Below are 23,962 nucleotides of genomic sequence, written 5' to 3'. Positions count from 1 at the left end.
TCCATAACCAGAGCCAAGCAGTACTTACTGGTTGGCAGGGGATTTTTATTGCCAAGTATTCTTTGTAACTATTCTGTTTGACAGATTAAATCCTTAGAATACATTGGCACCATATTTGACTCAAACAATAGCAGTAGTTCTTGTTTAAATTAAAATAATTAGTATAAATCTTATATGGTACTATTTTTCCTGTATTCCTTTTCTTTTTTTTTTTCTCTTTTAAGCCAAAAGAATCTCTTGTTATACCAAGGCTTGCCGATCTCCCTCAAAATTCTGTTACACTTCAAACAACCAGTACAAGATCTGTGTTGAAAGATGCTCAGAAAATTCTGAGAGGAGTACAAAACAATAAAAAAGTACTTGAGGAAAACCTGGAAGCTATTATTCGAGCAAAGGATGGAGCTGCAATGTATTCATTTATCAATGCTTTGTCTACCGATAGGTAAGACAGCACATTGCTGCCCGCAGATTTATGAAAGCCAGTTCTTTCAGGCTTTTGTAAATATTTCTCTTAAATACTTCCTTTTGTTTAACATATTTTTAATCTATGGAAAAGGTTCTTAAATGCCTTTAAAGCTATGAATTTACTATAAAGTTGGAATTTTTATATAAAAAAGCTGGCTTTTTTCTTTCTTTTTTTATTTTTTACAGATGAGAAATTTCCTTTCAGTATTTTTTCTTTCTTTGTTACATAATTTCTGGGGTCTATATGTCCTTTTTGAATATCCTTCTAACACTTGATGTAAACTACTAATATTGGTGTTTTCCTTTCAGGTGGCCAACATAAATTCAAAACAGAACAAGAGATAGTTCTAGGTCCCATTCCACAGTATGTTAATTGCTAATCTAAAAAATTAAATTTCGTGGTCTGGAAAGTGGTGCAGTGGATAAGGCATTGGACTCAAGCTTGAGGTCCTGAGTTCAATCCCTGACAGCATCTGTACCAGAGTAATGTCTAATTCTTTTTCTCTCTCCTCCTATCTTCCTCATTAATAAATAAAATATAAAAAAGAGAAAGACAATTATTTTTCTATGTTATAGTGAGATATCAGAGAAGATTCGCATCAGAAAGACAGTGGATGAATGGATTAAAACTATCTCTGCAGAAATTCAGGTAGGTATTGTAGATGATAAAGTGAATTCTCTGGAGATAATATTAATTATAATTCTTTTTAGATTTTTTTAAAAAAATTATTTCTTGTTGAATAGAGACAGAAATTGAGAGGAGAGGAGAAGAAAGGGAGAAGGACAGAGAAACATCTGCAACTCTACTTCACTGCTTATGAAACTTTCCCCTGGGCTTGAACCCAGGTCCTTGCACTCTAGTATGTGTACTTAACAAGGTGCACCACCACCGGCTCTCATTAAGCCTAATCTTAAAGTATCTTTTATTTTAAAATATTCCATATAGAGGTCCACTTAGTAATTACTTAGTTTCACACTGTCATCCTTAGTATTCACTTGGCAATGCATTTCATTTTACTTAAAAAGTACTTTATCTCATAAATTGTGTTACGTCTTTTAATCTGAGATTTTTGGAAAATAACTAAAATAGAAGTAACTTGAAAGAAAAATTAGATAAGATATGTAAGAGGGAAAAGCATGTATTCTCTTTACAAAAATATCTTAAGAAAAAAGTTGACGAGCTGAGTGGTGGAGCATTGGGTTAAGTGCACAGATTACCATGAGCAAGAACTTGGATTCTAGTCTCTGCTCTTCATCTGCAGGAGGGATGCTTCACCAGCAGTGAAGCAGGTCTACAGTTGTTTCTCTCTCCTTCTCTATCTCCCCTTACCCACTCAATTTCTTTCTGCTAAATTTTATCTATCCACTAAAAAACAGAAAGAAAAGAAAAAAAAAAGGTGGGGGTAGGGAAGACTGCTGAGAATGGTGGAATTATATTGCTGGCACCAAGTTCCAGTGATAACCCTGGTAGCAAAGAGAGAGAGAGAGAAAATTAAATGTTTTAACATGGCAGATTTAGAAGTGTTGACTCTCCAAAGTGGAAACAAAGTTATTTTGAGGAAAAACTACTTTATAAGATTTCCAAGGTTATTAAGTTTACAGAAATCAATTTCAAATGGAAAAGCTTTTACTTTCTCACATTCTTAAAATCCACAATGTATCTTCAGGTACAAATATTACCAAAATGTTGGAGGAGTATTTATCAGTGATTAGTAATTTGAGGGAAATACATAAAATTTTATGTATCTGAGGGAGCACAACTAGATGGGTAACTTCATTTTTTTTTGAACATTGTTCAACATTGTTGTTGTAGTTATTGTTGTTATTGATGTTGTTGTTGTTGGATAGGACAGAGAGAGGGAGACAGGTAGGGAAGACAGAGGGGGAGAGAAAGATACCTGCAGATTTGCTTCAGCAGGTGGGGATCCGGGGGCTCCAACTGGGATCCTTAGACCAATGGTCCTTGCACTTGGTGTCATGTGTGCTTAACCTGCTGTGCTACTGCCAGAATCCCATTTTTTTTTTTTTTTTTAATTTGATCTGCTCTGGCTTGTGGTGGTGGTGGTGTGTGGTGGGGATTGAGCCTGGGACTTTGGAGGCTCAAATGTGAAAGTCTTCTTTTTGCATAACCATTATGCTATCTACCCCTACCCATAACTCCCATTTTTTACCCTAGGGTGGAGAGTGTTTTTTCTTTAACTATGAGATATGTATGATTGTTCACACTGGTAAGATGAAGTTTGATTTCCACAGAGATTAACACAGAAATGTATTTTAAATAATGACTTACAAATATATATATGTGTGTGTGTGTGTGTTTTAATGTATATAGTTATTTATTTAGGAGAGAGAGAACCCAAGGATCATTTCAGCATATGTGAAGACAGGGTTCCAACTAGGAATCTCATGAATGGAAGTCCTGCACAATACTCCACCTACCCCAGTCGCCATTCCCTACCCCCCAACCCCCACCCCCACCTCCCTTTATTTGATAGGACAAAGAGAAATTGAAAGAGGAAAGGGGATAGAGAGGGAGAGAGAAAGAGAGACATCTGCAGTACTTTCTTCAGTCACCTTTGAATCTTCCCTTCTGCAGGTGTGGGCAGGGGCTTGAACCTTGTGCATGGTAACATGTGCTTAACCAGGTTGCTCCCCTCCCACCCTGCTTGCCCCCTACCACTTCAACCACTGATACGTGTTTTTAAACTCTGTTATTAAAAACACATCTCTTAGGTCTGGTAGTGGCACAACTAGTAGAGTACACATGTTGCCATGCGTAAGGATGCAGGTTCTAGTCCCCATCCTCATCTATAGGGGGGAAGTTCCACAGGCTCTGGAGCAATGCTTCTCTCCCTCTCCTTCCCCCTCCCTCTCCCCCCTCCTCCCTCCCTCCTCCCCTTCTCTCTCCTCTCTCCCCTCCCTCCTCCCCTTCTCTCTCCTCTCTCCCCTCCCTCTCCCCTCCCCTCTCCCCTCTCCCCTTCCTCTCCCTCTCCCCCTCCCTCTCCCCCTCCATCTCCTCTCTCCCCTCCCTCTCCCCTCTCCCCTTCCTCTCCCTCTCCCCCTCCCTCTCCCCTTCCCTCTCCTCTCTCCCCACCCTCTCCCCTCCCCTCTCCCCTCTCCCCTTCCCCTCCCTCTCCCCTTCCCCTCCCCTCTCCTCTTCCCCTCCCTCTCCCCTTCCCCTCCCTCTCCCCTTCCCCTCCCTCTCCCCTTCCCTCTCCCCTTCCCCTTCCTTCCCCCTCCCCCTCTTTTTAATTATTTATTTATAAAAAGGAAACACTGACAAAACCATAGGACAAGAAGGGTACAACTCCACACAATTCCCACCACCAGAACTCCGTATCCCATCCCCTCCCCTGATAGCTTTCCTATTCTTTAACCTTCTGGTTAACGTCATTGTGGGATGTAGAAGGTGGAAGGGCTGGCTTCTGTTACTGCTTCCGTGCTGAACACGGATAATGACAGGTCGATCCATACTCCCAGCCTGCCTCTCTCTTTCCCTAGTGGGGTGGGGTTCTGGAGAATCGGAGCTCCAGGACACATTGGTAGAGTCATCTGTCCAGGGAAGTCTGGTTGGCATCATGCTAGCATCTGGAACCTGGTGGCTGAAAAGAGAGTTAACATATAAAGCCAAACAAGTTGTTGACTAATTATGAACCTAAAGGCTGGAATAGTGCAGATGAAGGTTGGGGGAGGGGTGGTATCTCCGTTCTGTAGATAGCTAGTAGGCATATTTTAGTTATATTCCAAAGGCCTGTGGCTATACTAGGTTCCCCCCTCCCCCCCCTGCCTGAAATCTGATATGCAGGTGAATCCAAGTTATTGTTTGGGGGAGATGATGTCATGGCTGGAAAAAGGACCAGAAAGCTGAATCTGGGAAGCGAGTAGCTCCCAAATATGGGAAAGGTGTATAAATATTGTTGACTGTAAACCCCACTGATTTGATGTGATCTGGGGTCCATATTCGGCTTAGGAGCCTATGTGACCTCTGCATCCCTGTAGACCTGAGCTCATATTCTCATAAGTAGGAACATTCCAAGCTGCCCCAATATTAGGACCCATCTTCGTCAGGTGTAGCACAGAGTATGTTGTCCATCCTCCCTTTGGAGGATGGAACATTGTCTATTGTTGATCCAAGTTGAGGGCAAGGCCCTATGGGGGCCCATAAAGGGGGTCTGTTTTGTTGTTCCTGATATAGATGACCGGTAATAGTGGAGAGAGGGACTTATTCGAGGTCTAGGCCCATCATGTCAGTTTGGGAATCTCAGGCCTTCCCGAATAGGGCCCCAGCTAATGGGGTGGCGTGATAGTGACTAAAGAGTCATGGTTAAAGTATGCCACTCTCTTGCCCTTATGCAGCTTTTGCAGTCCTTATTTTAATAAGGATAGCTTGGGAGTGACTGAGGGAAGTATTAAATGAAATAGGTGAGGAGGATATCTTAAGTTTAAGTAGACACTATTTCATTATGAACTTTATACTGACTCACTACAGACTATTGTATACTTTTGCTTTCAGGTATATATTTTGCCCTAATTTATGGATACATGTGAACATATGCCTTATCTCATGGGTCCTGGTCTACATTTAGGTTTTGAGACTTTGTTGGGAAGTGAACCACCTAGAAAGGAGTTAGAGAATCCTATGCTCAGCTCTGGTTTATGGTGGTGTGGGGGACTGAACCTGGGACTATGGACTTTCAACCATAGAGTTGAATCTGTTTGCATAACCATCATGTTATCTACCGCTGCCCAAGCAGTACTTTCTCTTCTACCTCCCTCCCTCTCAGTTTTTACAGTCTCTCAAAAAAGGAGGGAAGAAAGAAATGGAAGGAAGGGCAAAGAGGGAGGAAGTATGAAAAGATAGCTACTGACAGCAGTAGTAGATTCATCATGCAGGCAATGACCCTCAAGAATAACCCTGGTGGCAATAAGTTAATTAAAAAAGTATCTCTAGAGGGCCAGACGGTGGTACACCTGGTTAAGCACACACATTACAATGCACAAGGACCTGGGTTCAAGCCCCTGGTCCCCACTTGAAGGGGGTTCACTTCACAAGCAATGAAGCAGGTCTGTAGGTGTTTATCTTTCTCTTCCGCTCTCTGTCTTCCCCTCCTCATTCCATTTCTGTCTGTCCTATCCAACAAGGATGACATCAATAATAATTACAACAATAAAAAAACAAGGACATCAAAAGGGAATAAATAAATAAATTAATTAAAAAATAGAGTATCTCTAGTATGCTTATGAAGAATTTGTTTTAGTTATTTTGTGGTGCACCAGAAAGGAAGTTAAAGTAAGACTTGGAGTTTAGATCTGGTTCTGTAGATAACTAGCAATATTTGTTACTTAATTATTATGAATTCCATATAAACTGTTTAACGAGTGTAACCTTCAGATAATTATGATTAATAGTTTTTTGTTTCAAAATTTTGTCACAAAATTGCTATTTTGAACTTAATGATTTTTTGTTGTTGTTGTTGTGGTTATTGATGTCGTTGTTATATGGGACAGAGAGAAATGGAGAGAGGAGGGGAAGACAGAGGGTGAGAGAAAGACAGACACTTGCAGACCTGCTTCACTGCTTGTGAAGAGACTCCCCTGCAGGTGGGGAGCCGGGGGCTCGAACTGGGATTATCACTCCAGTCCTTGCACTTCGGCGCCACGTGTGCTTAACCTGCTGTGCTAACGCCCAACTCCTAGACTTAATGATATTTTAACAGCTACTACATTCTTATGCTTCAAGCATCAAAAAGCGTAGATTTTATAATGAAAAAAATGCCCTTCAGTACTGTATTTCATGTAGTATTTCTTCTTTTTTTTGTTTGAGGTACTAGTGTTTTAGGTTTATATTTATTCTAAATATTTTTTTCTTTAGAAGTAAGGCAATATCATTTATTTATAAAGCATTTAAAACTGCTAAGCTTTAGTTCTACAGTGGCAGGAAATAAATTCTAATGTTTTTGCTGTGAAAGCATACCACTTAGACTTTAATTTAAATTTTGATTTCATTAAGGATGAGCTGGCAAGAAAAGATGAACAAAAGAGATTAGATCATAAGAATCAAAGGACAAAGAAAGCTCAGAATATGAATAAAAACACCAAAATCAACATGCAAGACAAAACGGTAAATAATTCAATAATTCCAAGAAGATATTCTCAAAAACAAAAAGAAGAACATTTTAGAAATCTACCTACAAGAGGCATATCTACTTCAAACTTACAGAAAGAAAGAAAAGAAGTAAGAGTTTATTTTGGTTTTTTGACATGAATGTTGCATTATAACTGGTCATTTTCTTTAAAATGTGAATAATTAAGTGAATATGAAAATGCTTTTAAAATGAGGATATTTACATGTAAATGTATTTAAATTACTGATATTTCTGATTTTTGGTGTCCATAATATATAAATCACTGCATAATATACATAGTTCCTTTTTTAAAAAAAATTATTTATAAAAAGGAAGCACTGGATGTGAGGGCAATCTGGCTGCGACATCTGTCACCCCATTGATCACCAGGGTTGATTCTCGGCTGATCTGGCTGGCTAGGCGGGAGTCCCCTTCCTCCCTCACCGCTCCATGTGTGTCCCTCCTGAAGCTGTGTGCTAGGTTGAAGAGGATGGCCGTCCCTGAATAGAGACGGACCGGTGTTCGGTTGAGGGTATACGAGTAGCTGCGCTCCCCTGCTAGAACCTCCAAATAAGCTCTCAAGGTCCATAAAAAGGAAACATTGACAAAACCAAAGGATAAGAGGGGTACAGCTTTGCACAGTTCCCACCACTAGAACTCTGTGTCCCATCCCCTCCCCTGATAGCTTTCCTATTCTTTAACCCTCTGGGAGTATGGACCCAAGGTCCTTGTGGGATGCAGAAGGTTGAAGGTGCATAGTTCCTTTCTTATGAGATCTTTTACTTAGAATCACAGTTGGTTTATTTATTTATTTTACAGAGCACTGCTCTGCTCTGGCATATGAAAGTGTAGGGGATTGAACCTGGGACTTTGGATCTTCAAGCTAGAAGGTCTTTTTGCATAACTATTATGTTATATCTCCCTCACCCAGAATCACAGTATTTTAGTTTTAGCATATATAGAGAGCATCTAGTAAAATATTACACTCTCTTGTCCATGGTATTCGGTTTTATTTCATCTGTGTATGTGTGGTTTCTTTTTCATTGTTAGCAAATTTTTAGTGTCCAGTGATAGTGAGGTATCTTACTAGATGATTTTGAGAGAATGCTTTTATCTGTTTTAAGCTATAAATAACTCTCTTATTGTCAAACACGAATAGACTTAGAAAGGATCCAATTCAATGTTTATCATTTAGTAGCTATATAAATACAACTAATAAATCCTACTTCACTGTAGCATTTAGACTATGATTAAAGAAATGTAGAAAATAATTTAAAACTTATTTTAGTATACTAGAATATAATAAGCATGTAAACTATGTTGTAATGTTACTTTGTGGTGCTTAAAATATACTTAGTAGTGGTCTAGGAGGTGGTGCAGAGAATAAAGCATTGGATTCTCAAAGATGAGGTCCAGAGTTCAATCCCCAGCAGCACACGTACATGTAGTGATGTTTGATTCTTTCTCTATGTCTCTGTCTCTCTCTTTCTCCTCCTATCTTTCTCATTAATAAATAAATACTTTTAAAAATTAAAATAATATATACTTAGTAGTATAAAAACCTTCAAATTCCATGGGTGAATGACTTATGTATTTAGCTTTCATGCTTTTGAGGGATGATTTTCATAATTTTTGTGATTTAAAGAACATTATATAAAACTAAGATTTTTTTTTTTAATTTGGAAACTATTCCCAGAATTTAAGAACCATGTAAAATAGAGGACATTTCTGACCTGTTTTTTTTTTTTTTTTTTTTTTTACCAGTGCTCAATGCAGCTCAGGTTTATGGTGGTGCAGGGGGATTAAACCTGGGACCTTGGAGCCTCAGGCATGAGAATCTGTTTACATAACCATTATACCATTCCCATTGCCCACACAGGGATTTTTTAACCATGAGAATCTGTTTACATAACCATTATACCAAATCCCTTTCCCCACACAGGCATTTTTTAAAGCAACCTCAGTGATACAAGATGAGGACTATATGTTACAGATTTATGGAAAACCAATTTATCAGGCTCACCGTAGTACTCTAAAAAAGGGACCATATCTTAGATTTAATTCTCCATCTCCTAAAGCCAAACCACTGAGACCAAAACTAATAGAAAGAGTTAAAGGTGAGTATCCTCATTTTTTATGGTATCATTTTAATATGTAAAGTTTAACATTTGCTGCTTTTTCTGTAATAAATACAATTCAAATTATATAATGCTTTGTACGAACAGATAATTCATTATCTAGAGTAGGAAAAATGTGCCTAACCCTACCCTAACCCTAACCCTAACCCTAACCCTAACCCTAACCCTAACCCCTAACCCTAACCCTAACCCCAGACCCTATTTGTTCCTATTTAGGGCACAAGGTATTAATAAATTGGGAGATACAGAATGAATAGTATCTTCATATAAAACATGATTAAAATTTGCATTTATGAGATGATGAGTCTTGAACAATTTTAATTATTATCTAGGGAAAGACAATTTCTTGAAGACCTTGGCCCATTATGTGCTTTAAGAATAGGTGTGGGGGGGGGTAGCACAGCGGGTTAAGCACAGGTGGCGCAAAGCGAAAGGAACTGCGTAAGAATTCTGGTTTGAGCCCCCGGCTCCCCACCTGCAGGAGGGTCACTTCACAAGTGGTGAAAGCAGGTCTGTAGGTGTCTTTCTCTCCTCCTCTCTTTATTCCCCTCCTTTCTTGATTTCTCTCTGTCCTATCCAACAACGACAACAGCAATAACAATAATAATGACTACAACAATAAAACAAGGACAACAAAAGGGAATAAATAAATATTTAAAAATATTTTAAAAATAGATAGATCAGTCATATGCTGTATATTATCATAAAAGTAGTATTGCAGGGTTTTTTTTAAAGGTTTATTTTTAAATTTTATGATACACAGAAGTTTTTTAAATTTTTTTATATTTTCACTTTTGTTGCTCTTGTTTTTCATTGTTGTTGTAGTTATTATTGTTGTTGTTGATGCCGTAATTGTTAGATAGGACAGCGAGAAATGGAGAGAGAAGAGGAAGACAGAGAGGGGGAGAGAAAGACACCTGCAAATCTGCTTCACTGCCTGTGAAATGACTCCCTTGCAGATGGGGAGCCGGGGGCTCGAACTGGGATCCTTACACTGGTCCTTGCGCTTGGCGCCACTTGTGCTTACCCTGCTGTGCTACTGCCCGACTTGTGAGACACAGACTTTTACATGAGAGAAAGAAGCCACAGTACCACTCCAGTACATGCAGTGCTGGGGATTGAAACATGCTGTCATCGTTGTTGGGTAGGACAGAGAGAAATTGAGAGAGAACAGGAAGACGGGGAGAAAAAGGTAGACACCTGCAAACCTGCTTCACAGCCTGTGAAGCGACCCCCCTGCAGATGGGGAATGGGGGGGGGGCTCGAATGGGATTCCTGAGCCAGTCCTTGTGCTTTGCGCCATATGGGCTTAACTGGTAGTACTACCACCCGATCCCCAGATCTCCATTCTTGATGTTAGCTCTTGAGAGAACCATTGAAATGTTTGCATTTACAGATTTGGACTGTTTGGACAGATTCTCATGGCTGAGGCTCCAAAGTCCCAGGTTCAATCCCCCGCACTACCATAAGCCAGAGCTGAGCAGTGCTCTGGTAAAAACAAAGCAAAACAAAAAACAAACAAATAAAAAAACTGATACTGTTTGGAAAGCCCTTTGTGTCTTTAATTCAAGTTTTGTCTTTTTCATAGTATTTATTACAATGTAGTAGTTGTACAAACTGGAGACCCCGACTATTCAGGGTTTGAGAAACCAGGATCTCAAGGTCAGCTACTTGCTTTTTCTTTTCATGATCAGTGTAATCACTAGAAGTCAGTGCCTGCATGACAACTCCATTATTCCCAGTGACTTCCCCTGTCCATTTGCTTTTCTGATAAAGACATAAATAGGAGGGCAAGATAGTGGCACACCAGTTGAGTGCACATGTTACAGTGCACAAGGACCTGGTTTCAAGCCCTGGTCCCCACCTATAGGGGAGAAGCTTCATGAGCGATGGAAAAATGCTGCAGGTGTTTCTCTTCTCTAGCTCCCCTTTCTCTATTTCTCTGTCTCTATCCAATAAATAAACAATCTGATAATAAAAAAAAGACAGAATGGGAGTCAGGAGGTAGTGCATTGGGTTAAGCGCAGGTGGTGCAAAGTGCAAGGACCGGCATAAGGATGCTGGTTCGAGCCCCCGGCTCCCCACCTGAAAGGGAGTCACTTCACAGGCAGTGAAGCAGGTCTGTAGGTGTCTCTCTTTCTCTCCCCCTCTCTGTCTTCCCCTCCTTTCTACATTTTTCTCTGTCCTATCTAACAACGATGACATCAATAGCTACAACAGTAAAACAAGGGCAACAAAAGGGAATAAATAAATATTTAAAAAAACAGGAAAAAAAAAAGGAACTAGGAAGAAAGATATCTGCAGCACTGCTTCACTGCGTGAGAAACTTTCTCTTCCTCCACCACAGGTAAGGCTCTGGGAGCTTGAACCTGGGTCCTTTTACATGGCACTATGTGTGCCTTACCCAGGTATGCTACTGCCCAACCCCATATAAAGTTTTGTTGACTCATAGCTATGCATATTTATTTATGTATTGTCTGTGATTACTTTCATGCTAGCAGGATTAAAATGTGATGCACCTGGTTGAGCACACATGTTACAGTGTGCAAGAACCTGGGTTCAAGCCCCACTTCCCACTTGAAGGGGGGAAGCTTTACCAGTGGTGAAGCAGTGCTGCAGGTTTCTCTCTATCGCTTTCCCTCTCTATCTCCTTCCTCTCCATTTCTGGCTGTCTTTATCCAATACATAGATAAAGATAATAAAAATAAAATCTTTGGAGTCAGGTGGTAGCACAGCGGGTTAAGCGCATGTGGCGTGAAGCACAAGGACTGGCATAAAGATGCCGGTTCAAGCCCTGGCTCTCCACCTGCAGGGGAGTCCCATCACAGGCAGTGAAGCAGTGTGCAGGTGTCTATCTGTCTCTCTCCCTCTCTGTCTTCCCCTCTTCTCTCCATTTCTCTCTGCCCTAACAACGATGACATCAATAACAGCAATAATAACAACATAAAAAGACAAGGGAAAATAAGAAAGTAAAAAAAAAAATAAAATCTTGAAGAAAAAAAAGATGTTACCATGATCACAGGCGCTGAGACAGTGCTTCAGGTGTCTCTTTCTCTCTCTTTTGGTCTGCTTCTAAATTCTGCTTCTAAGACCCCTTCTGTTGCATTGCTTGACATTGTGGTTTATTTACATATTCATTGTTTTCATTGGTTTAATCCCCACTTTTTCCTTCTCCCCACCCCCTATCCTATGTACTTCCTCTTCCTGACACTTCTGCCTCAGGAGATATAAAAGGACAGGATTTTCTAATGAATAGAGTTTAGATTGTTGAACTGCATCCCCGCTTGTCAATAAAGATTGAACTGCATCCAGCTCAGCCATGAGTCCCTTGGTCGTCTCTCTCCTGCCCACGAAGCTAGCCACCCGGCATCTCTCCATACCACTTTCCCTCTCAGTTTCTCTGTAGCCTGTCAAATAAAGTAAGGAAAAATGGTTGCAGGAGTGGTGGCAGCGATAACCCTGGTGATAATTTTAAAACTTTCTATTTATTGATTTAATAATGACCAAGAAGACAATAGGAAAAGAGGGGCCAATTCAGCACAATTCCCACCAACCCTGATGGTAATTTTTAAAAAATTATACAACTGAGATTACATGGTCTTACTTTCCAAGTTACTTACCATCTGGCCATTTTGGGGGGGGATTGCCACCCCTGGTTTATATATTACTTCTATTTTGGTGTTATTCAACATTAATATTAAAATGTTATTTTTCTTTGAAGGCAATTACTGTATTTCTAGGCAGTTGAATAGCAGATGTTGAAACAATATTATGAAACTTCTGCCATTAATGATTATTGTAGGTACTAAGGTAAAGTCAATAAGAACACAAACTGACTTTTATGCAACAAAATCCAAGAAGTCTGATTCTAAACTGCAACGTTCTGTTACTATGCTGCCTTCTGGTGAACAACAGTATATGTTCAGCCCAAGCAGAGAAATGCCTACTCTTTCAGGTACATTGGAAGGCCAGCTAATCCCAATGGCAATTCTATTAGGTAAGTAAGACCTAACACAGGATATGGGGACATTTTAAAATTCTTATCATTACTACCATAACTTGGAAAATGATATTAATATAATTTCCACCTATCTTTACCTTAAATGTGTTGCTAATATTTATAGGTAGTTCTTCAGAATGTATAATGATAATTTCACATTTTTGTGTAATGATAATATCTGAAATGAGATGTCCCTGCTATATTTTCTTTTTTTTTTCCTGCTATATTTTCACTCATAGGAAGTATTTCTTTGGTATTTTACATGATATTCCTACATGTAAAATTATATAAAACTATATTTAGATATGTTATAGACATTCATAATAATTAAAGAATTCAAGAGGGGCTGGATGGTTGAGCGCATATGTTACAATGTGTAAGGACCTGGGTTTGAGCCCCTGGTCCTCACCCATAGGGGCAAAGCTTTGTGAGTGGTGAAGCAGTATGAGGTGTCCCTCATTCATCTTCCTCTCCTCTTACCCTCTTGATTTCTGGCTGTTTCTATCCAATACATAATTAGAGATAATAAAATCTTTTTAAAAGAATTCAAGAAAGTTAGACTGCAAATGTCATATATCTTGGGGTAAGTGCTTATTATGCATTTCGGACAGGCTGATCCAAACCCCCAGCCTTTTTCTCTTTTCCTACAATATAAATGGATATTTTCAGCATGAGAGAATTAAACATTTTTTATTTGATAGAGACAGCCAGAAATCAAGAGGAAGGGGGATATAGAGAGCAATACTGCTTCACCACTTGTGAAGTTTCCCCTGCAGGTAGGGACCAGGGGCTTGAAACCAGGTTCTTGAGCATTGTAACTTGTGCATTCAACCAGGTGCACCACCTCCTGGCCCCTTAACATTTTTGATATGGCATGTCAACTTGATAGCCAATGTCTCCTCAAACATGCCATTTACTATTTTAATAGTTAACACTGCGCATGTAAAATTATATACACTTCATATATCAACTATTTAAAAAATTTTATTAGTGACTTAATACTGATTTACAAAATTGTAAGATAAAAGGGGTATAATTCTGCACTCTTCCCACAACCAGAATTATGTATCCCCATCCCTTCAATTGGAAGCTACAGCAGTTCTCCCAAGGATACAGATAGGGATTGACTATCATTTCTATAACTCTGTCTCTCTCTCTCCATATATATATATATATATATATATATATATATAATGCCCATTTTTCCCATATTCTCTTCCATTCCAAGTCGCACCTACACCTATTACTACTTCCGAATATCCTGCCTCTTTTCCTCTTCTTTCTCTGGGTCCTGATGGAGTTATTCTTCAGAGGCCTGTAGTCATTTTCTCCTATCATTTCTCCCCCACTGGGAGTGTGGACCAAAATTTTTTGGAGGTGCATAAGGTGAAAGGTCTGGCTTCTATAATTGCTTCTCCACTGAACATAGGCATTGGTAGGTTGATTCATACTCCCAGCTTGTTTCTGTCTTTCCCTATTGGGGTAGGGCTCTGGAGAGGAGAGGTTCCAGGATATATTGGTGAGGTCATCTGCCCAGGGAAGTTAGGATGGAATCCTAACTTTATAGCAACTGCAACTTGGTGGCAGTAAGATATAAAGTAGAACAGAATAATTAACAAACAGGAACTAAAAAGTAGGAATAGAGCAGATGAGAATAGGGATTTTAGGTGGGAAAGAATTGAGAAGTCTCATTTAGGTATGTTCTTAGATTCCTATGACTTTTGTAGTTTTTTCTTGAGTTTATAGCTAATATAGAGGTGGATGAAAATATTGTCTGAGAAGATAGTGTTAGAGTTGAGATAGGGCTGGAAAGTTGGATTAGGGCAGAGAGTAGCTCCCTGTCTTGAAGAAAATGTATAAAATTAACTGTTTACCCCCTCAATTGACCCAGGGCTCTTATATATTTATAGTTAGCACAGGAACCTCTGTAACCTCTGGTATGTCATATTTATTTACTCACCTTAAAAAGCCTGTGATAATGTATCAGTTTTATAGATGAAGAAAAAGCCATGGAGAATTTTTTTTGAAGCAAGATAACTAGATAGAAGGCAAGAACTTGACTTTTGTTTTTAAATAAAGACTTACTTTATTGATTATATATGAGAGATAATTTCACATGAGACAGAGTGGAGAGAAAGAAGCCAGAGCACACTCTGATACATGTGGTGTAGGGGACTGAACTGGAAGCCTCAAGCTTATGAGCTTAACCAGTTGAGCCATTTCTCCAGCTGAAAAAACTTTTTTTTAAAGTATGTGTTTTTAACATACACTGGCAGTACTGTTAACTTTTCTGTCTGTCTGTCTGTCTGTCTGTCTGTCAGTCATGGCTAAGGCTTCATTGCTGTGGGCTGACTTTTTCAGTTAGATACAGAGAAACAGAGAGAGATATCATACAGCACCAAAGCTTCCTTCAATATGATGGGAGCCAGACTCACATATGGTTTATGCACAAGTCTTAAAAGATATTTGAAGGGAAAACTTAAGAATTTTTTGACAACTATACTGACTAGTGAGTCTACATACGATTTATTGTTAGTCAAACATTAATGTTTTATTGTTGTCTTATTTTCTTTTTTATAATTTATTTATTTTAATATTTTAATTTTTATTTATTTAATAGAGACAGCCAGAAATTGAGAGGAAGAGGAGATAGAGAAGGAGACAGAGAGAGACCTGCAGTACTGCTTCACCACTATGAAGCTTTCCCCCTGCAGGTGGGGACCGGGGTCTCGAACCCAGGTCCTCGCGCACTGTAATGTGCGCTCAACCTGGTGTGCCACCACCTGGTCCCTATTTTTTTTTTTAATTTCTTTATTGGGGAATTAATGTTTTACATTCAACAGTAAATACAATAGTTTGTACATGCATAACATTCCCCAGTTTCCCATATAACAATACAACCCCCACTAGGTCCTCTATTATCCTTCATGGACCTATATCCTCCCCACCCACTCACCCCAGAGTCTTTTACTTTGGTGAGATATGCCAATTCCATTTCAGGTTCTACTTGTGTTTTCTTTTCTAATCTTGTTTTTCAACTTCTGCCTGAGAGTGATATCATCCCATATTCATCCTTCTGTTGCTGACTTATTTCACTTAACATGAATTTTTCAAGGTCCATCCAAGATTGGCTGAAAATGGTGAAGTCACCACTTTTTACAGCTGAGTAGTATTCCATTGTGTATATATACCACAACTTGTTCAGCCACTCATCTGTTGTTGGACACCTGGGTTGCTTCCAGTTTTTGGCTATTACAAATTGTGCTGCGAAGAACATATGTGTACACAGATCTTTTTGGATGGATATGTTGGGTTCCTTAGGATATATCCACAGGAGAGGAATTGCAGGATCATAGGGTAGGTCCATTGCTAGCCTACTGAGAGTTCTCTAGACTGTTCTCCACAGAGGATGGACCAATTTACATTCCCACCAGCAATGTAGGAGGGTTCCTTTGATCCCACACCCTCTCCAGCATTTGCTGCTGTTACCTTTTCTGATGTATGACATTCTCACAGGAGTGAAGTGGTATCTTCTTGTTGTCTTTATTTGCATTTCTCTGACAATCAGAGACTTGGAGCATTTTTTCATGTGTTTCTCAGCCTTATGGATCTCTTCTGTGTTGAATATTCTGTCCAAGTCCTCCCCCCATTTTTGGATGGGGTTATTTGTTGTCTTGTTGTTGAGTTTGGCAAGCTCTTTATATGTGTTGGTTATTAAACTGTTATCTGATGTATGGCATGTAAAGATCTTCTCCCATTCTGTGAGGGGTCTCTTGGTTTGGGTAGTGGTTTCTTTTGCTATGAAGAAGCTTTTTAATTTGATGTAGTCCCATAGGTTTATACTTGCCTTAGTCTTCTTTGTAATTGGATTTGTTTCATTGAAGATGTCTTTAAAATTTATTCGGAAAAGATTTCTGCCAATATTTTCTTCTAAGTATCTGATAGTTTGTGGTCTAACATCCAAGTCCTTGATCCACTTGGAATTTACTTTTGTATTTGGTGAAATACAGTGGTTCAGTTTCATTCTTCTGCATGTTTCAACCCATTGTTTCCAACACCATTTGTTGAAGAGACTCTGGTTTCCCCATTTAATAGTCTGGGCACCTTTGTCAAAGATTAGATGTCCATAGGTGTGGGGCCTCATACCCAGTCCTTACTGTTGTCTTATTTCTGTATAGAAATTTACTCTTTTGTTGCTATATGAGGAGAGAGAGTGTAATATAATGCAATTCACTTCATCCCTGGCTTTGTCTGTGTGTCAACAACTGTGCTGTAAGCCATTATTACCCCAATAAAATTATTTTTAAAGAGAAGAAAAATTCAATATGACTTTGGAAAAATTGTCCTAAACTTGTTTCCTCAACTATAAAATGTGGCTAATGTTTAAAATACGGACTTCTGTTGCGGATTAAATTAGATATTGATGTAGAGAGCTCAGTATGTGCTAGTGCCTCATAGATATTAGGTGCTGCTAAAAGGATGATATTCTGAGTATGTGGATAGTATTGATGTTAGAGGCGAAGGTGACTGCTTTTATTATGACACATCAGCTGTAAAGATTTAAGATGTCTGTTAGATTTTCCTTTATATTTCTGAAATGGTTGATTCATTTCCCCACCCCTCTTACCCCCCTGACTTCTTAGGACAAACTCAAAGTAATAGTGAGTCCATGCCACCTGCTGTAGTAAATGTAAACAGATCACATCCGATAACAGTGACTACTTCCATCCCGCCACCACCTCGAAAAGTAGAAAGTGGAGTAAAGAAGCCTAACATAGCAGTTGTAGAAATGAAGTCAGAAAAAAAGGATCCTCCTCAGCTCACGATACAGGTATGCCAGGCTTCATAAACAGAAAACCTTAAGAGAAATTTTTGATTAAGGTTTAATACAAATAATTAAGGAATGTATATTTGTCAATATATATATCAATTTTAAATATGATTATGAAATCTATATAAAAGTCTGACAGGTTATGACATAATTAAAGTGAAATATTAGGAGTGAAGACTTGCCTCTTTTAGCAATGTATAAGTGGACAGTAAAAAAACAAAAGGAATAGTGGAAATAAAGTTTATGTTTAGTACTTGATATCTTAATACTTAAAATTTGCTACATTGCTTCATGAAAGCCTTACTTTTATTTTGCTTTTTAAAATGTGTCTGTGAGCAAAGGAAGGAGATAAGAGACCAAAGTATCACTACTGTGCTATCCATAGGGTCTCATTTGTTCTTTATGTCTTACTCTCTCCTGTGGTGCCTAGTACTGAACTCAGGGTCTTTTGCATGTGAGGCACATGCTCTATCAGCTGGTCACCTCCCTGGGTCCTTCATTTGTCATTTACAAAAAAAACTATGATACGAATATGTCTTTATTTTTGCTCTGAATTACATGTTATATATATATATATACACACACACACACACACACCAGAGCACCACTCAAGTTTGGCTTATGGTGGCTTGGGGGATTGAACTTCTGACTTTGGAGCCTCAGACCTGAGAGTCTCTTTGTATGACCATTAAGCTATCTGCCCCCACCCTTGATATGGTGCTTTTTCTAAGGCAGTGACTCAGATCCAATGACTTGATGCTGTGCCAAAGGGAAGAAGAACTGAGTTATCTATAATAATTAAGAAAAGTGGTCTGGGAGGTGGTGCAGTGATAAAGCTTTGGACTCTCAAGCATGAGGTCATGAGTTTGATTCCTGGCAGCACATGTGCCAGAGTGATGTCTGGTTCTTTCTCTCTCCTCCTATCTTTCTCATTAATAAATAAATAAAATCTTTAAAAAAAATAAGAAAAAATAATGTGTGCTGCATATATATAAATAATACTTAAAACTTTAACCAAACATATATAAGAAGACTTGAATGAATGGCAAGAATTAATGTGAAGGCTAAACATACATGCCCATATAGATAGGAAATTTTTTTTATAGTACCATATAAAGTAGTAGAAAATTTAGAAATATCCTAAATGCTCACTAAAGGAAAATGCAAATAAGGAATGTATATTTGTTGAGATATATAGTAATTTAAAATATAATTATAAGGTATATATAAGAGTTGGATACATTTTTTTATCATTATCTTTATTTATTTATTGCATAGAGAAAGCCAGAAATTGAGAGGGAAGGGGGTGGTAAAGAGGGAGAGAGACAGAGAGACACCTGCAACACTGCTTCACCACTTGCAAAGCTTTTCCCCTGAAATTGGGGACCAGGAGCTCGAACCTGGCTTCTTGTACATTGTGACATGTGTGCTCAACCAGGTACTCCACCACCTGGATAAGTTATTTATGATATAATTAAAGTTAAATATTAGGAGTGCAGACTTATTTTTAGCAGTGCATAAGTGGATAGAAAAAAAAGATAGTCAATAATGATAGTCAATATTTTTAGCAAGATTTTGTGTCTTTTCCATTTTTTTTTGTTCTTCTAATACTTTTTATTTCATAGTTTCAGTTTACATAATAACAAATACTCTATAAGGATGTAAAAACAAAGAAATGGGATTAAAGTGTAGTAGTTTACTTTGTTGAGAGACTTACAAACTGATTTAGGGTGATGTAAACAAAGAACAATGAAAACTCATGTGTAACCAAAATAAATTGTATGGTAGCAATACAAGCACTACAATAACACACTGTCATAGAAATCCAGTGGAAGTAAAAATAAGGGAGATGTAGGAAAGGATGGCGAAAGGTTAAAAGAAGAATGAGAAATCAGTAAAACATGTGCACCCATGCCAGAGAATTGGTGTTCCAATATGTACTAGTGAGTTGTAGACTTCAAAATGAGGGCATTTGAGGTGGATGTGAGAAAAGGAATAATCACAGAGTCTCTTAGCAGGATGTGTAGAAGGCAAATTAAAGTGGCCTTGGAAAATTTTGATTATGCATTTCCTCATAAGTAGGGGACAATAATCTTAGCATCTTATCTGAATAAAAAGAGGCACAGGTAATCATTACTTTGGAGTCATAGGTGTATCAGGCAATCTCAAAAATGCATGGACTATTTCAGTTAAACTGCAACATATATTCCTATGGCTGATAAGCAGGTGGAGAACCTTTGCCAGGGTTCTGAGAAATTCACTTCACTCATAAGCCCATGATCTGAATAGATCTAGAAAAACACTCACAAGGTACCCAAGCTAGGGCAGTACCAAGTGTAAGCCCAGGCTTCCCCAGAGTATTTATTGATAAATTTTTGCATTACATCACAAAGGAATGAGATAGATCAAAGATGTTTTTAAGTAAAATATACATCAAGAAAATAAATGTTAAAGTACAAATAACAGTTAAAGATCAGAATACATTTCTTTTTTAAAATTTATTTGTTATTTAAGAAAGGAAAAATTAACAAAACCATAGGGTAGGAGGGGTACAACTCCACACAAGATATGCTTTTAAAATTAAAAAAAGTTAGTCATTGAATTATATTACCCCTCTAACTACCTACAAATATTTGAGTCAAAATGAACTGAAAGTTGAGTTATGTTCTGCTTTAGGTATTACCCAATGTAGATATTGACAGCATTTCAAATGGTAGTGCTGTTGTGAGTCCATCTCTACCCAGTTCCAAAGAAGCATCTCCTTCTCCTCCTCTGAAAGCCTGGATACAGGTATGTTCAGAATTTTATCATTAAGTTTTGAGTAATGTCTGAATATAGACTGATTGTTATTCCATGAAAAGTTTTCTATAATAATTATAGTTATTATGATAATTTAGCTTTCAGGGAAAAGATTGAAAGTAAATATACAGTGTTTTCTGAACTTGAAATGAAGTTATATTTAGCAGCCCAGATGTGGCAGTGGATTTTAAAGCACTGAACTTTCAAGTTTGATCCCTAGCACCACCTGTGCCTGAATAATGTTCTGGTTCTCTCTCCCTCTCTCTTCTCCTTTTTCTCATTAATAAATAAGACTTTCTTTAAAATACAGTTTATTTAAGTTCCTAACATTTATAAATGTAAAAGTGATGATGATTTATAATTTAGTGTTCTGAAAATTTAGGCTTGAGGTTCTTATATAAAGATGACTTTTCCTTTGATTAACTTTTTTCCCACTAAAAATTGTTTTATTAGTGATTTAATATTTGTTTACAAAATCACAAGATAACAGGGGTTCAGTTCTACACCATTCCCACCATCAGTGTTCCGTGTCCTCATTCCCTCCATTGGAAACTGCAGTCTTCCAAGATCACAGATATGGTTTGACTATTATCTATCTATCTATCTATCTATCTATCTATCTATCTATCTATCTATTTTTTTATTACTTTAATTTCTTTATTGGGGGTTAATGGTTTTCATTGATAATAAAATACACGATAGTTTAAAATACATGCTTAACATTTCTCAGTTTTCCACATAACATTTCAACTCCCACTGGGTTCTCTCTGTCATCATGTTCCAGGACCTGAGCGCCCCCACCCCCCGAGTCCTTTACTTTGGTGTAATACAACAATTCTAGTCCAAATTCTGCTTTGTGTTTTCCCTTCTGTTCTTGTTTTTCAACTTATGTCTATGAATGAGATCATTCCATATTTATCCTTTTCTTTCTGACTTATCTCACTTAACATTATTCCTTCAAGTTCTATCCAAGATGAGTTGAAGAAGGTGAATTCACCATTTTTAACAGCTGAGTAGTATTCCATTGTGTATATATACCACAACTTAGCCACTCATCTGTTGTTGGACACCTGGGTTGCTTTCAGGTTTTTGGCTATTATAGATTGTGCTGCTATGAATCTCGATATACACAAAACTTTTTGGATGGGTGTTTTGGGCAACTTAGGATATATCCCCAGGAGAGGAATTGCAGGGTCATAGGCTAGGTCTACTTCTACCCTTCTGAGAGTTCTCCAGACTGTTCTCCACAGGGGCTGGACCAATTGACATTCCCATCAGCAGTGCAGGAGGGTTTCTTTGACTGCACAACCTCTCAGCATTTGTTGCTGCTCCCTTTTCTGATGTATGACATTCTCACAGGAGTGAAGTGGTGTCTCATTGTTGTCTTTTTTTTTGTTTTTTTAATGCAGTGCTGGGGAATGAGCTCAGGGCCTCATGTGTGCATGCCCCATCTCCCACCACTAGACCATTTCTGTAGTCCAACGTCCACCCCATTATTTATGGAGAGAGAAAGACAGACACACCAAAGCACTGATGTTCCATTTGCCTTGTCTTTGCTGCCCTCTCATGTAGTGCCAGGGTTTGAAGCCAGGGCTTCACTTGTGGAAAGGAGCTTCTTTAGCATTGAGCCAACTCCCCAGCCACTGATTAAGAATCTTGATTTAGGAGACCTATTGAAGTAGCCCATTTCTTGTTTCCCCAATGACCTTCTTTCATATGTAAAAGAGAGTGATAGTTTAAAAATCAGGGACCAGGCAGTAGCGCAGTGGGTTAAGTGCAGGGGGTGCTAAGTGCAAGAACCAGAGTAAGGATCCTAGTTCGAGCCCCCGGCTGCCCTCCTGCAGGGAGGTTGCTTCACAAGTGGTGAAGCATTTCTGCAGGTATCTTTCTCTCCCCCTCTCTGTCTTCCCCTCCTCTCTTGATTTCTCTCTGTTCTGTCTAACAATGACAGTAACAACAACAATAACAATAATGATAAACAACAAGGGCATCAAAGGGGGAAAAATAGCCTCTAGGAGCAGTGCATTCACAGTGCAGGCACCGAGCCCCAGCAATAGCCCTGGAGGGAAATAAAAAAAGAATCTTGATTTAAATCAGAAATAAATTATAGCTCCCTAAGTATTAATTTTATAATGATGATTGAAGTTCATATGTTGAGATGTTGCATTGTCAGAATAACATAATGTAAAAATTATTCATTTCTTCCTAGTATCTATTTGTTACATATTAATGAAGTTATTACTTAACTGCACAATACAGTAGTACTGAAAATTTCTCCAGGCTTCATATATTATAAGCAAATGTAGTCCTTGAAGAGAACACTGACATTTTCATAATCAGAAAAATAAAATAGAACTAAAAAAATAGAAGTAAAATAGAAGTGATACTAAATGACATTTATGCTTAGTGTAATTTTTAATCATAGATTTATTAAAACATATGATTACAAATAATTTTTGAAGTACTTATCACTCTCTTCAAGAGATTTTGCAGTTTTTAGTGACTAGATTATATTGTTATTTGTAGGCCAGACTTACAAATAAGTTGTATTATATATGTATTTCTAAATTAATTTAAATTTATGTATACATACATATCTCCACATATAGAAAATCATTATTCTTCCACCCTCTGAGGAAGGAAAATTTGAATATATTAATGTGATTAACCTCAGTTATGTTGTTGACAGTGTCTAGTGTCTTTGACAACAAAACTAATATTTATTTTTAATTTTTCAAATTATCTTTTATTTGTTGGATAGAGACAGTCAGAAATCGAGAGGGAAGGGGGTGGGAGAGAGACAGAGAGACACTTGCAGCCCTGCTTTACCACTCAGAAAGCTTTCCCCCTACAGGTGGGGATTGGGGGCTTGAATCTAGGTCCTTGAGCATGTGTGCTTAACATGTGTGCTCAACTAGGTGTGACACCACCCAGCTCCCAAAACTAATATATAATATTCAGTATCTTCTGAATAGGGTAAAATTACTCCTGCAAATGGTTTGTAGACTAGCTTCGATTTGCTTTTGTTAACTAAAGTCAATTTTGAATTATGTATTAGATTATTAAAAATAGGATCATGTAGCATAAACATAAGCTAATACTAGAAGTGAAAATAAGATAACTTGCTGGAAACCAGAAAGAAATTAAGCATAACAAAATTTTTCTTTTTTTTTTTTTTTTTTTTAACCAGAGCACTGCTCAGCTCTGGCTTATGGTGTGGGGATTGAACCTGGGACTTTGGAGCCTCAGGCATGAGAGTATCTTTGCATAACCATTATGCTATATACTCCCACCTACATAACAATTTTTTTCTCAAAATGCTACTTAGACTCCAGAGTTTGTGAAAGTGGATGAAGAAGAAGTGAAGTTTCCAGGAACCAACTTTGATGAAGTAATTGATGTTATACAGGTAACTAAACTTGGAAACCATGAGAAAATACTTTTCTACCAGTATCTTTACATGTGATTGATTGATTATTTAGATTATTTCTTTTTAGAGCAGTTTTAGATACATAGCAAGACTGGGTGAGATACAGAGATGTCCTCTATACCCTCTTCTCCTATATGTGCATAGCTTCCTCCAGTATCATCATCCCCATTGGAA

The 23,962-nt window shown here is 38.1% G+C and overlaps 1 protein-coding gene across 4 annotated transcripts in view; it reads left to right on the top strand.

The window, feature by feature from the left end:
* Positions 1-23,962, top strand: part of KIAA0586 (KIAA0586 ortholog) — a 184,969-nt gene that overhangs the window by 51,416 nt on the left and 109,591 nt on the right. For 3 of the 4 annotated variants that reach the window (XM_060174907.1, XM_060174906.1, XM_060174908.1), the window contains exons 11-18: positions 225-442; positions 1,042-1,114; positions 6,476-6,700; positions 8,533-8,707; positions 12,531-12,725; positions 17,372-17,559; positions 20,236-20,349; positions 23,687-23,767. In XM_060174907.1, the coding sequence (XP_060030890.1) occupies positions 225-442; positions 1,042-1,114; positions 6,476-6,700; positions 8,533-8,707; positions 12,531-12,725; positions 17,372-17,559; positions 20,236-20,349; positions 23,687-23,767 (1,269 nt within the window). The remainder of the gene's footprint in view (positions 1-224; positions 443-1,041; positions 1,115-6,475; positions 6,701-8,532; positions 8,708-12,530; positions 12,726-17,371; positions 17,560-20,235; positions 20,350-23,686; positions 23,768-23,962) is intronic. The other variant, XM_060174909.1, reaches the window with a different exon arrangement.

Source organism: Erinaceus europaeus, chromosome 16, assembly GCF_950295315.1.
Source record: "Erinaceus europaeus chromosome 16, mEriEur2.1, whole genome shotgun sequence".
In the NCBI taxonomy this organism is placed as follows: domain Eukaryota; kingdom Metazoa; phylum Chordata; class Mammalia; order Eulipotyphla; family Erinaceidae; genus Erinaceus; species Erinaceus europaeus.
Note: the sequence above shows the minus strand (reverse complement) of the source record. Positions and strands in the feature narration are given on the sequence as shown.